Here is a 13307-nt window from a genome sequence, read left to right as displayed (position 1 = left end):
ACGCACACGCCAAGAACCTCACACGAACCACTAGGAACAAGTCAGGGGACCTGGTTATGAGCTGCTTTTTCCTTTGGCTTGGTTACGATACAGTTCTGTTCTGTATTGTGGAAATATTTAGTTCTGCTCCCAAAACTGAGCCAGAGCTCTGTAGGATGGGCTGAACTTTTAACTTGGCAACCAAGCCTCATTTGCAGAACAAACTTTAACTGTGATGGGACTGAGCTCCTGCACTTTCTTGTGGTTTCAGTGTGGATGGGGTCCAAGCGATGACAAAAATGAGCACTGTTGAAAAGCAGTCCTGAGAGAAATGGTGTCTGTGAGAACTGCCTTGGGAAGCTGGAAGTCCTCAGATGGGAAGAAAAGGGCTGAGAATGGGTCAGATGCTGTCAACCAAGTTCACCCCTGAGGTCAAGGTGGTTTCATGCCTCCTTTAGGTCCCCAGGGACATTTCCTCCCACTGCGCTGCACCTTGTTCTGCACACTGACACCCTCAAAGGCATAGAGGTTTTGGTGAAAAATCAATGTTTGTGTCTGATCCTGGAAGATGTCCTGAACTTGCTGAATGTGACATTCTTCTGGATCATGGATCAGGGCTTTTTTTGCCTCTCCAATGCTTGCCAGCAGCGCTGCAGGGATGAGAGGCTCTGACAGCTTCATACAAGTGAAGGAGAGCCTCTGCAAGGCAGGCACAAAAACTGTGCAAGGAGGCTATCCAACTTCTTCAACTCATTTTGTAATTTTTGGGTGATATCTGAAGAAAACAGGGCAGCAGTACTGTGTGTTTTCCAGCCGTTAAAGCTATCCAAATCTCCAGTGCAATGGAGACTTACAGGAGTTTTATCACTACCATTTTTCATAGGCAGCTGCACTGAAAATGGAGCTGCAGCAAGTGTACGTTTGCGAGATGGCTGCGTTAAGTTTTCACCTGGGAGCCAGCTGCTTAACTGAATGCATTGAAAATATCACCCCTCTCTGACCAAAGAATGAGACTCTGGGTGAGCGAAGGCATCCAGCTGTGAAAAATGAACACTGAAAACAATGAAGTTGTCAGTTCTCTTACCAGGATGCAAATAAATACCCAGGCTGTCAAGCTGGCGGTTCTGCTGGACCATTAGTTTAGCACAAAGACTTTCCGCAGGGCAGGGGATGACAGCTGATCCATCACCCGAGCGATCCTGCCCTTCGATAAAAACCTCTTCAGAATGTGCTATGATACATATTTTTAAGCCACATTATTTAGTGTCAGGCGTGGTTAATATACAGACTTAGGCACCCTTATGATGTGGAAAAGCGTGAAGCCACTTCCAAACTAATTTCCTTTGTGCTGGGTTGTGGCTCAGGTTTGCTGTGTCCGATGCCACCTTTGATGCTTCCTGATGGGTTTTTTGGACTTCTCTCGTTGCAGCCTGCCAGGGGGACAGCTACGGGCCAGGCTGCAGCCACGCTTGTCACTGTCACAACGGAGCGCTCTGTCATCACATCACCGGGACGTGCCTTTGTAGCCCAGGGTGGAAAGGAGCCACCTGCCAAGAGGGTAAAGTTGGAAATCCAAGGGGAAAAGAAAATTTCTGCTCAGGGGGATTCATTGATATTTTAATTATCAGCTCATTGCCCTGTGTTGTCACTGGTTTTGTATCCGCACAGTGATGTGAATCAGTCCATTACGTAAATCTGTGACACTATGTTGTAGGAGCTCAGTGTGCATGGGGCAGGGAGGGTTGAAACAGAGTCATAAACTGAAAGAGAGCTGATTTTGAAGGCTGATTAAGAGAGAAAAGGTCCACAAAATCCCCAGTTATGACACTGAAATAAAACTGTTTCTTTTCTATGGCCTGCTCTACCATCCTGTGCCCAACTGATCCTCGTCATTACCGTATGCTGTCCCAGACAGACATAGGCTAAATCCAGAACATGTGAAAGGCCTTGGGACTTCCAGCCTTGGCAATTGGGCTGATACGTTTGACTCAAGCACAAGCCCAACTCCAAGTAGCCTTAAAAAAAGAGGCTGGCAAAGAAAGGCTGCGCTAAGACTTATGTCACACATCCTAACCCCCTGCACCCAAGCCTCCAGAAAAAGTCTGTCCATCCCCGTTGCAGAAGGCTCCCTTTTCTGTGCCTCTGCCATGAGGTACGTGACACCATAAACAGTGCCACAGAGTTGGGGATGCTGCTGCAGGTGCTCCTGATTGAGCTGGGCTTTGGAGTCAGCACCTCCACGCAAGCAGCAGCTGCTCTTCAGCGAACCAAGAGGATGGCTGGGGAGAGGGGGTGGAAGCTGGCAGGGTAGAGGAATATGTCATTTAAGTGGGTCCTCCTTTAAAAGCTAACAGGAAGAGCCCTTTCCATGAAGGAATAAAATATTGGGAAAGCACCAAATTTTTCTTGATTCCATGTGTGACACAACCTAAAATTTTCTGGTTTCCGTGAAGACCTCAGATACAAAACTAAAGCAAAAATTAAGCCGTTCTCAAATATGAAGACATTGTCAAACATTCCCTTTCTATTTAATGATATGCTGGGGGATTTCTTTTCTCTTTGGAAGTAAGGAGGTGTAGACCAAGTGTACAAGGCTGGGTGAGCCATCCTCTGGTGACTGCTTTTGCAGAGTGAGAACTTTTTACTGTTATGTAAGATGTTAACATCTTACAAAGGTACCACTCTAGCACATGATGGAGGTATTTTTTGTGTCAAAAAAAATTAGGTTCTATCCATAGGAACTGATTGTGATGGGAATTAATAAACTTGCTTAATTAAAATTAGGTCAACTGTGAGATGTCGTCAGCCAGCTGTGGGTAGCAGGATCACTTAGAAAAGGAATTGTGATTTTAAGAGGACTGTACAAAGAAAACCTAAAACCAGGCAATTCAGTAGCTCCTTGAGTCTCACCAGCTTTCTCAGCACAAAGAGATGTTTTGGGCCCCTCGCTACAAGAGGGATGCTGCGGTGCTGGGGCACGTCTGGATAGGGGCAACAGAGCTGGGGAAGGGGCTGGGGCACCAGTCTGGTGGGTGGGAGCTGGGGGGGCTCAGCCTGGAGAAAAGGGGCTCAGGGGGGATCTTACTGCTCTCTACAGCTGCCTGGAAGGAGGTTGTAACAAGGTGGGGGTCAGTCTCTTCTCTCAGGTAACTAGCAACAGAGCAAGAGGAAAGAGCCTCAAGCTGCACCAGGGGAGGTTTACGTTGGGTATTAGGGAAAATTTCTTCATGGAAAGGGTGGCCAAGCATTGGCACAGGCTGCCCAGGGAGGTGGTGCAATCACCATCCCTGGAGGAGTTTAAAAAAAACACGTAGATGCGGTGCTTAGGGACATGGCTTAGTGGTGGGCTCGGCAGTGCTGGGTTAGCGGTTGGACTTGATGATCTCCAAGGTCCTTTCCAACCTAAATGATTCTATGGTTCTGTGGGTTTTGTAGGTGCAAACAGCAAATCTCAAGGTTGTTTGGTGGGTCATAGAAAATTCATCACCTTCATCACCTGTTTTGTTCCCAGACCAGTTTTACACTGGTCTGTGTAATTCCATCAGTCGTGGCCCATTTGTACTCTTCTGTACCTCCCGCCGTATCTCCATGATCACCAGGGCAAGAAGGGGTATAAGCTGGGAGAGGTTGTGTTTAACCTGCCTCCTTCTCCTGCACTTCTTAACGGAGGGCTTTTGTCCTACCTCCTCTCCGCAGCCTGTCCTCCTGGATGGTATGGTGCAAACTGCCTACAGCGCTGTGTCTGCCATGGCCAAGCAAAGTGTGACCGTGTGACGGGCGAGTGCCTCTGTCCCCAGGGTTGGACTGGGATAGCGTGTGAGTTGGGTGAGTATCATCACATCCTCCCCTCCTCTAGCACCTCATTTCAGTCACTTTGCAAGGAAATCCAGTACTGTTGAGGTGTGGTTTGAGACAGTCCAGAAAAAGAAAGAGAGGAGGGGCAAGAGGGCTGGAGAGCACCAGGTGTGGAGAGGCTGAAAAAATTCAGATTATTTGGCCAGAGACTAAAGCTGAGGGGAGATACGGTGTGGGCACGCAGACATACCATAGTGCTAGAAACTGGCTGCACGGAGAAGAGGAATAAGCTATTCTCTGTCCCTTGGGAACAAGGAAGATGTGTAATAAACTCCATTTGATGAGAAAAAAACCAATAAAAGAAATTCTCCAAGAGGAAAATAATGTGTTTCTAGAGAATTTTGTCAAGGGAGGCTTAAAAATCTCCCTCACTGCAGTTTTTAGGACCAGCTTAGGTGGCTCACCATATTTCAGAGTCCTCAGTGTGTTCTTCTGGGAGCCCCTCCAGCCTGCTCCTCTCCGCCCCCCCCCCCCCCCATCAGTCTCCCCCATCTCATTTCAGAGTGTGGGGATGGGAGGTACGGAGAGGGCTGTCAGCAGAACTGCAGCTGCCACCATGGTGTTTGTGACCAGCGCTCGGGGAAATGCATCTGCCACGCTGGCTGGACTGGGGACGACTGTGATGCTGGTAAGGGAAGTTCCTTCTGCAGATGCTTTTTTTTAACATCCTTTTCTGCAATCAGCCATTTCCCTCCACAACGTGAAGTCCATTTCCATTTTGTATCTTACTTTTCCAGTATTCCGTAGGCCAAAAAGAAATAATGCCGGTGTCAGTGCTCACCATGTGTCTCAGGAGCCCTGCAGGCAGGTCTCTGCCCAACCACAAATACATGCCCTTGTCCAAATCATTTTATTTCCTCCTACTTTTGTTCTCTGCCTGCGAAGAAAATGAAGGTTATTACTCTACCTCACGGGTACAAGCAAGAACATATAAAAAGGAGCGAGTTGTAGGAAGAGTTTGCCAGATCAGCCATATGCTGCTGCACCTCTGAGGGTCATTGAGAGGTGCTCAGCAAACTGAGCTGTAATGGTTCAGCTTGTATCGATCTGGCATGTGGTCCAAATTGCCCAGGTTTGACATAGCTGTCTGGCATGTTTAGAGCCATGTAAATCCCTGAAATAGAAATCTTGTAAGCAGTAGGTATCAGCTGACTTGAAATGTGCTTTCAGTTTGGCCACTGAGGTGCTGTGATTTTTGCAAGCCATTTGCAAGAAATTTTCTGATGTCTCCTGAGGTGCTGAGGATTCACAAAGCCTCAGCCACCAGTGTGAGCTGTAAAGTCTTTGCAGTGCCCACCTTCCTTTTCTTCAGGCCTTGCTTCCTCTTTGATCGCTTTGCCGAGACCTGTGAGGTCGGAAACAGTACATGGACACAACGTATTTTCTCTGTTCAAACTTCTGTCACTTTGTCTGTGTGTGATTGTGTATGTAAAAGTGAGTGGCATCACCATCTCTGTAGGCATCACCTGGATTTGTACTCCAGACTATGACTAAGTCATTGCAAACATTCATGTGTGGAGTCATTAATAGCCAACACTAAATGCTTTTAGTATTTTTAATATATTATTTCAAAGATATTTTCTGGGCGTTCAGTCTTCTAAGTATACATCGCCATGTGCACGAACAGCAATATTGGCTCGTTTGCCAGCGACGGATGCTCTCCGGGCAGCGGGAGGAACTGTTGCTCTCTCTGCTTCTCCTCGCAGTCTGCCCCCTGGGACTGTTTGGCAAGCAGTGCGAGGAGCACTGTGACTGCGTACACGCCTTGTCCTGCCACCACCAAACTGGAGCGTGTCACTGTGAAAAGGGATGGCGAGGGAGGCACTGTGACAAACGTGAGTGTCTGCTGGGCATTACGACGGGAGGTCAATGTCGGTGCGTACATTCCTCCCAGATCTAGAGCTGGGGACAGCTCGCGGGGATGGGGGGTAGCTTTGCAGCATCGTGCCTGGCCCCTGCCTTGTACCCTAACAAGGATGGTTTGCATCGTTGCAGCTTGCTTGCCCGGCCGCTACGGCGTGGGCTGTGCCCAGCGATGCCGGTGTCCCGTGGGTGCCCCCTGCCATTCCCTGACGGGCGCCTGCGGCTGTCCTCCAGGATTCACCGGCTACGGCTGTGAGAAAAGTAAGTTTGTTATAAGAATGCAAATACTTCCCTTGTAAATCAAGAAATTAATTTCTTAAAGAAAAACTTGATGATATAATGCCTGAAGAGGGAGGAGGCAGCAACCTCGCAGCAGTGGAGATGGACCAGGGCTGCTTGTCACTCGCCTAAGTGGTTTGGCTGGCTCTGACCTCCGTGCCTTGCACAGTCTCGGCTGGCAGCATTTGCCCTCTCTCTGTTTGCAGCTCCCAGGCTGGCAGGGAGCAGCTGGGGCTAAACTGGATCAAAACTGACTGAGGAGGTGCCAGCAGAGCCCGGCTCCTGCCCGTGGCCATTGCTGTGCCGTGGGTAAGGCAGCAGCTCTGCTTTCTGCTGGCCTTGTCCCCGTGAGAGACCATCTATTCCTGCTGTCGGAGCTCGTGGAAATGTCATTATCTGGTTTTTCGTCAGTGTTGAGTTTGGCTGTCTGGAGCTGTCTTTGAAAGCAGGTTTGTTCTGTGACCGCAGCCGCAGCTGCATAATTTTGACTTTGTTCTTCCTTACAATGCTTCGCCTGAGCAGCGCTCAAGCAAAAAGAAAAAAAAAACCAAAACAAAAAAAAAAAAAAAAGAATTAAAAGAATTGACATTGGTGTCCCTTATCCTCCACTAAAGGACTCTAAATCCTGACCCACAACCAGGGCAACTTAAGGGAAGTGAGATGTAAGAATTAGACGTGGGAAGTCCAAAACCTGTAGGCAATGTGGCTGTCAACAGGCAAAATGAAACCCGTGAAGATGCTGGGGCTACAGCAGCTTTGCAAGTTTAAACTCCCCGCAAAAGGTAGAATGTCTTTATCCAATGTCTGGTCCCTTGTGAATTACACTGTTATTTTAGTCAATTTTACCTGACATTTCCCTATGATTTTTTCTAGTGACAAGAAAATTGTATCTGGCTCTTGACAGTTGGGCACAAATTGACTGAACAAAACAAAATCAAGCAGTGAAGTAACCCCCAAGTAAATGTAATAAATCCAAAGTCCCGGAGGAGAGCGTCGTTCTGTAGGCAGGGATTTTATTTAATAAATTTGAGCTCGCTCTTTGTTTGAGTGTTATATTTACCAAGACAAATTTAATTTATTGGTTTACATTTCCTCTTCCCCAAGCTTGTCCACCGGGCACGTATGGTAAGAACTGTAACCGAGTATGTCAGTGCTCTGCTGAGAATGAGGAATGTCACCCGGTGACCGGAGACTGTGCGTGCCGCCCGGGGTACTTCGGGGCCCGCTGCCACCTCCGTGAGTATCTTTGTGGGATGCCCAGGACTGAGTTACACAGCAGCATGTGCTGGCACTTGGAGTTCATCTGTGCCAGTATCTTCAGCGCTGACTGAGAGAAAGAAAGCGTAGGTTGTGTTAATTTACAATAATCAAAATACCTGTTAAAAAAAAAAGAAAGACTCATTTACTAGCTAAATTATTTTCAATTTCATGCCATGCTGAAGGATATCACTATCATCCTCTGCATTTACACCTCTCCTCTGCAGCTACACCTGCAGCTCTTTCATTTCCCAATACCTAGGCCAAAACACTTCCCAAAATCTCTGTGTGCTCAAGTGAGGACAAATGGTTATTGCAAAACAACAAGCTGCAATTGGCAGTAAATCTAAGGGATTCATAAAGTCACTTGAGTTGTAGGACCTTCTGAGGAACAATCAAATTAAACAAATTGTTACTCTAGATTGAAAAATGGTGACTAGTGTGGAGGACAAAATGCCAATTGGCCAAGCACTCCATCATAAAAAATATTCCCAGATCCACATGCCTTAGGCTGGTTTTTTAGGACATCTGTAAAGTTGGTTTCTGGTGGAATGTGGCAATTGATAAGAAACATATACCGACATATCCAATAAAGGAGACAGTCAATTACCTTTTTATTTACAACTTTAATTTTGTTTTTACTCCATGGCTTGTAATAGTCTCGGGTTTTAGTTGTGGGTTTGGTTTTTGTTGTTTTTTTTTTTAAAAAAAAAAAAAGCTGTAGTCTTTCAAGCCTAGTCTTGTTCTCTTTGGTGAACACTGATTTTCCTTTCGTAGGAATCCAGCGCGGCGCTCTCTTTGGTTCACTTGCTTTTTGGGGTGACAATTTCGACATAAAGGCCAGCTGCAATATATGGAGCTCTAGTAAGGGTTAAACCTGTGCTTTGTTCCTAGGGTAGAAATAGGAAAGAGCCTCATTTTAGAGATGGGCATTTGTATTACTGTCATGTCATCACAAGTTATTCTTTAAAATACAAATGTAAATTTAAGGATTGATTCTATCGTCCTTTGTACATCAGTTCTCGCTGTACGTGAGATTGAAATCCAGCCTTCAACATCTAGGTTAAAGCCATCTGGATCCATTATACATTAGATTATAATAAATATTATAGTACAGCAGTAGTGGAGATCAACTATTTAACAGTATCATTTTAAAAGACTTAATCATGGTTAGCCTATTACTTTTATGTAGCAATCTTTCAGCAGTCATTACCTGTGCATGTACTACTAAATTTCTATAGATTATAGTTAATGTCCTCAAGCTTGCTTAGATCCTTAAGTTTTTATTTCAGAATTTAAACATTTAAAGCATTAATAATTACACTGAAGTTCCGATGTAAAAGAAATTACTTACAAAAATGAAATCTGTGTTTCATTGTATTCAGAGGGGATTTTGCCATGGTCTTCTGTGTACCTAGGATTAAACTTATAGCGTATGAGACGTGAGCCTTCATGGCATGGTGTTCTCTTAGATTCCAAAAATACACAGTATCTTGCACAGCAAATTCCCATTTGATTGATACAGTTTTGTTAAACATTTACTAGAGACATAATGGAATGTGGGAGGTTCACAGAGAGAGAAAATTTGTCTTGTCTTGGGGTTTTTTTAGCTCTTCTCCCTTATGTCACTCTGACCATTGCATAGACAGACACAAAAATGGAAGGAAAACAGCTGAAGTGTGAGTTATTTTTAGGTTTAGGTCAACGGAGTGAAAGATTGTGGACCCGATTCTGCAGTGACTGTCTGATAACCAAGGATAGCTAGCGTGACTGGTGGGAATACTCCATGTTCCCACCATCCTCACTACAGGGAGAACTGGGGCTGCTCCAGCATGAAGAAGCTTTCAATATAATATTAAAAACAGCATAGGGAGCCGCTCCCAAAGACGTGAAATGGGCTTCAGTCCAGTCAACATGTGGTTGGATGCTGCTGGAAATGGTTTCTGGCAACTGTTGCTATATTTATAGTACTGTGAAAAAAGGTTCACGAAAGTATCTATAAAAGGTGTAGTTGGCTGGGAAGTCAAATTTCCAGGAGCCAAGAGCAACGAGGCTTTCATGTTCTCAAATTTTGGAGTGAAGAGCTGAAACAGTCTCTTGGCAGGATCCAGAGGAAGCAGACAAACTAGCAATAAGGTTCCCATCAATTGTCCATAACTCGGTGGACGGGCAGATCTACTTGAGTGAAGTTATGAATAAAAAGCAGTAAGTGGTGTTGTAATGGATAAAAAAACCCATGTGTTTTTTTATCTCTCTGTGACATTTACTGGGCTGGGTGAACCCTGAGCCAGAAAGACTTCACCAGCTTCACCTTCAAGGTGTGGGTAACAGGATGCTTCAGAAGTTATTTTTTTGGAAATGCAATTAATGATGTAGGTAAGAAAAGACCAGTTGGTATGAAAAAATTTAGGAGCTCTTGGTCATGGCAAACCCACTCAAACCAGAAGGAAAAAATTAGGAAATAAGTTAGAAATCTGGCTGCTGCTCCTGCTGTTCTCAGAAAAACATGTCAGATGCACAGGAAACTGTTAAATTAGAAAATGTCTTTATGAGATAACTGGTGGTTAGAGGCTAACCCTCTTTATACAGGCAGAGCCTACTGAAAGGGCAGGACACTGTGTAAATGCCCTAGCTGTCTGCATAGAAGTTCTGCTGCAAAGTAGTAACAGATGAGATGGCCTTGTTAATAATCACATGAGCGTCGCAGCTGATGGTTTTGCCCTGCTTGTGCTGCTTCCGATTGGATCGAAATAAATAAAATCCTGCAAGGGTAAATAAATTGGGAAGGAAGGAATTACTGCATCCCTTTCAGTAATGGAGCAGTTCTTGCCAGTCTTGAGCTGAGGAACGAACTCTGAAAGCTTTGCCAGGGAGAAGCAACGTGTTTGGGAGTGTGGGAAACAGAACTAAAATAAAAGAGAAAAGCCAAATGATGACCAAAGGGAAAAAGAGGAGGAAGAGAAATTAACTTAAGAGTCAAATTAAATAATTGAATCTGGGTGTATCTTTAACTTCACATCTTGGTCAAAATGAAATAGATGTTGCAGGGTTGCAGAGATGTTACTCTGTGATGCCAGGGTTTGCACATGAAACAGATTTTCTGTGCTGACAGATGGAAGCACTGATGACGAAGTATTCATTGAGAAGAAGCCATGGTTGAGAAGGGCTGGGGAGAGTATCTGCATGTAATAAAAGTGTGTATCTGTTTAGTCCTGATGATCTGCTATCCTGATTTGAGCAGAATCCAATTTTCAGTTTTATTTTAAAAGGTATCCCTTTAAAGCTTCACCATAAGCTCTCCCTCTCTATTGAATAGTTCAAAAATCTAGAGATTTCTCCAGCCACTCAGCCCATGCCTGCATGCCTTCAGAAAAGAGAGAAAATACATAAATTTATTTATGCACAGATTGTGAGAGATCTGTTGCTTGGAGACATGTACAAATATTATATTCAACCAGATTTCCAAAGTAGCCATAGGCTTCCTTTTACCAGGGAAGAGAGGGAAGGAAGGAGCAAAGAAGTGACATGTAGAGGTAGTAACACTGGTGTAACTGTTCAATGATGATCATGTTGCTCTAAAAGCAGCAGCTTCTCCCTTTTCCAGTACACTGGAAAATTAAGAGAATAACCTGCATCTCCAGAATCTGGTGGTACCGTGCTGAAGGCAGCCCTGGCAGACAGAGGCACGTGTGTAGCAGCTCTGCCCAGCTATTTTCCTCATTTGCAGCCTCTGTCACCCTAAAGAGTATCTTGAAGACGTGAGCCAAGCGTGGCAGATGCATTCGTGTCTTCCTGATGTTGTATTCAGCGCTCCTTCAGTGTTAGCTGTCTAAAAATACCCGTGACCACCTGGAAAACCTCTTCATGGACAGCTGGTTGCTACGTAACACTGGCCCAGCAATCCATCCAGGTCTAATGTTTCTTCTGGTTATTACAAAATAGAGATGTTTTGGGTTTTTCCTCAAAGAATTTTCTGGCTTTGCATTTAAACCATCTTTCTCCTGTATCTACCTTCTGAGATGGTGTCTTCTGAAATTCCCTCTTATTGTCATGTGCAGGTTTTCATAGTCTTCCATCCACAGCCCACTAGACGTGCCAGAGCAATGGCAGCTCCAGTTTGGAGGGAAGGAGTAGATTATAGAGGAAACAAATTTTCTCCAACTTAAACATTTTTAGAAGACAAGACCTGCTCCATAACTGGTCTGCTGAAAGGCGCAGATACGGCTTCTCACCATCTCAGGCAAACCAGGCTGTTGCTGCCCAAAGGAAGAGGGACCGGGGCCCCAACTCTCCCCACCTCTGCCATGGGAGGGAAAGGGGGCACAGGTTGATTTGGAACAGAAAGAGGAAAACCTCTGAAGAACTGGGCTTGCTTTTCTTGTTACTGTCACCTATGAGGAATGGGAGGAGCAGGCAGAGCCAGGAGCTGTCGGACCAGGCTTGGTGGCAGCGGTTGGTGCAGCTCCCCAGGGGTCTGACACCGCGAGGCAGCGCTGCCTTGCTGCCCCACGGAGTGCATTGCCCGGGGCACCCATCTGCTGGTCAGTGCCTCCTCCTGGCCCTCCAGAAGTGAATAGTTAGAAAATGAAAACCTCATTTGGGTTGAAAGCAACAAAGTGCTTATGACATTAAATGCAAGAAGCCCAGTAACAACATTGCCTAATTGCTATTTTGCTCTTTTGATACAGGGTGCCCAAAAGGTACTTACGGTTCGAACTGCCAAAACCCCTGTAAATGCATGAACGGAGCCCACTGCGACCCTGCGTCGGGAACGTGTGACTGCGCGCCTGGTTTCATTGGAGCCGACTGTAGTAAAAGTAAGCCAACACTCATGTTCTGCTGCTTTCAAAAAACAGCAGAGGAATAATCTGCATAAGAGCTTGTCAGTAGAAAAACAGACAGACCCCAGCTACCTCCTCCTTGAATTGTAAATCAGGATTCCAGCTTTGTAAAAAATCTCTTGCAAAATATTTTCCCTCTCTTCTGCGTGCGTAGAAGCAAGGACACTCATCCCAGGATTACAACCTGCTTGCCCAAGCTTATTTCTAGAGCCAGCTCAGCATGAATGGCTCAAGTTCCTTCTTCCTGTCCAAAATTTCTAGGTTGAGAAATTGTCTCAGTATTTTGCTTCACACTATGGTGCCATTAGTTTCAATAAATGGGAAAAAGATCAAGTTTTGTCATGGCAAAACTGGTAAAGACTCCATGGCAACCCTACTCTTACTTCTGTATTTTAGAGCTAAATTGTGTGGCTGAATTTCTGTGCTTTTTCCAAAGCTATGATCTCTGTGAAGGTCTGTTCAGCTTATTCAAGGGAGAGCAATGTTTTGATGTTTGGTAGCCTCTAGCTTTGCTCTTCAGCATAGGACACCATCAATATTAAGGAAGGAAAGATGTCTTTAGCTGCAAGGATGAGCAGCTGGGCACTCATCTTTTTGGCAGGAAACCTGCTAAATGTTCTAGGTGAAACCATGGGTTAGATTTATAACCTCTAGTGAGGTTTCAGAGGATGAAGCAGTCATGTCTTTGGATGGATTTTTGGTTCATAGTTGTTCCTTTGAAGCACATTAGCTGGAATAAAAATGAAGCCAGCTCTACCTGTAAGATCCTGCCAGTGTTAAGGATGAAAGCTGGCGCTGGCTACCCGGCGTGTTTAACAAAAGGCCGTGTTCCCTTCAGCTTGCCCTGAGAACCGACACGGGAAGGACTGCGCCCTGTTCTGTGCATGTGGTAAAGGTCAGTGTGACCCACGGACTGGCAAGTGCACCTGTCCTCCTGGCCAAATGGGACCCAGCTGTCAGCAAGGTAACAAAGCGGGACCCAGGGTCACCTCGTCAGTCGGTGACATACTCAAAACAACCAGCAAACAAAACTCAGCGCCATACATTGTTAGAACTGTGCTTCCCAATGCCTTTGCTTGATAACGTTGCAGTCTGCTGTACTCGGCCCCTGTCTGTCCCCGCTCCCTCACCCTGCCTTTATCCTGCCCCCGTTTCCTGCCCATGTCTCACCACTTTGCTCCACCACACTCACTGCCATTGCACTGGTTTCTCCACCAAGCTGCAGTGACTCCT

The 13307-nt window shown here is 45.6% G+C and overlaps 1 protein-coding gene across 1 annotated transcript in view; it reads left to right on the top strand.

Annotated features, from left to right (window-relative positions):
* Positions 1-13307, top strand: part of LOC102046314 (multiple epidermal growth factor-like domains protein 6) — a 200972-nt gene that overhangs the window by 176870 nt on the left and 10795 nt on the right. Inside the window, exons 24-31 of the mRNA XM_055724090.1 lie at positions 1409-1537; positions 3676-3804; positions 4337-4462; positions 5541-5669; positions 5830-5958; positions 7081-7212; positions 11922-12050; positions 12913-13038. Coding sequence (XP_055580065.1) covers positions 1409-1537; positions 3676-3804; positions 4337-4462; positions 5541-5669; positions 5830-5958; positions 7081-7212; positions 11922-12050; positions 12913-13038 — 1029 coding nt within the window. The remainder of the gene's footprint in view (positions 1-1408; positions 1538-3675; positions 3805-4336; positions 4463-5540; positions 5670-5829; positions 5959-7080; positions 7213-11921; positions 12051-12912; positions 13039-13307) is intronic.

Source organism: Falco cherrug, chromosome 11, assembly GCF_023634085.1.
Source record: "Falco cherrug isolate bFalChe1 chromosome 11, bFalChe1.pri, whole genome shotgun sequence".
Taxonomy (NCBI): Eukaryota; Metazoa; Chordata; class Aves; order Falconiformes; family Falconidae; genus Falco; species Falco cherrug.
Note: the sequence above shows the minus strand (reverse complement) of the source record. Positions and strands in the feature narration are given on the sequence as shown.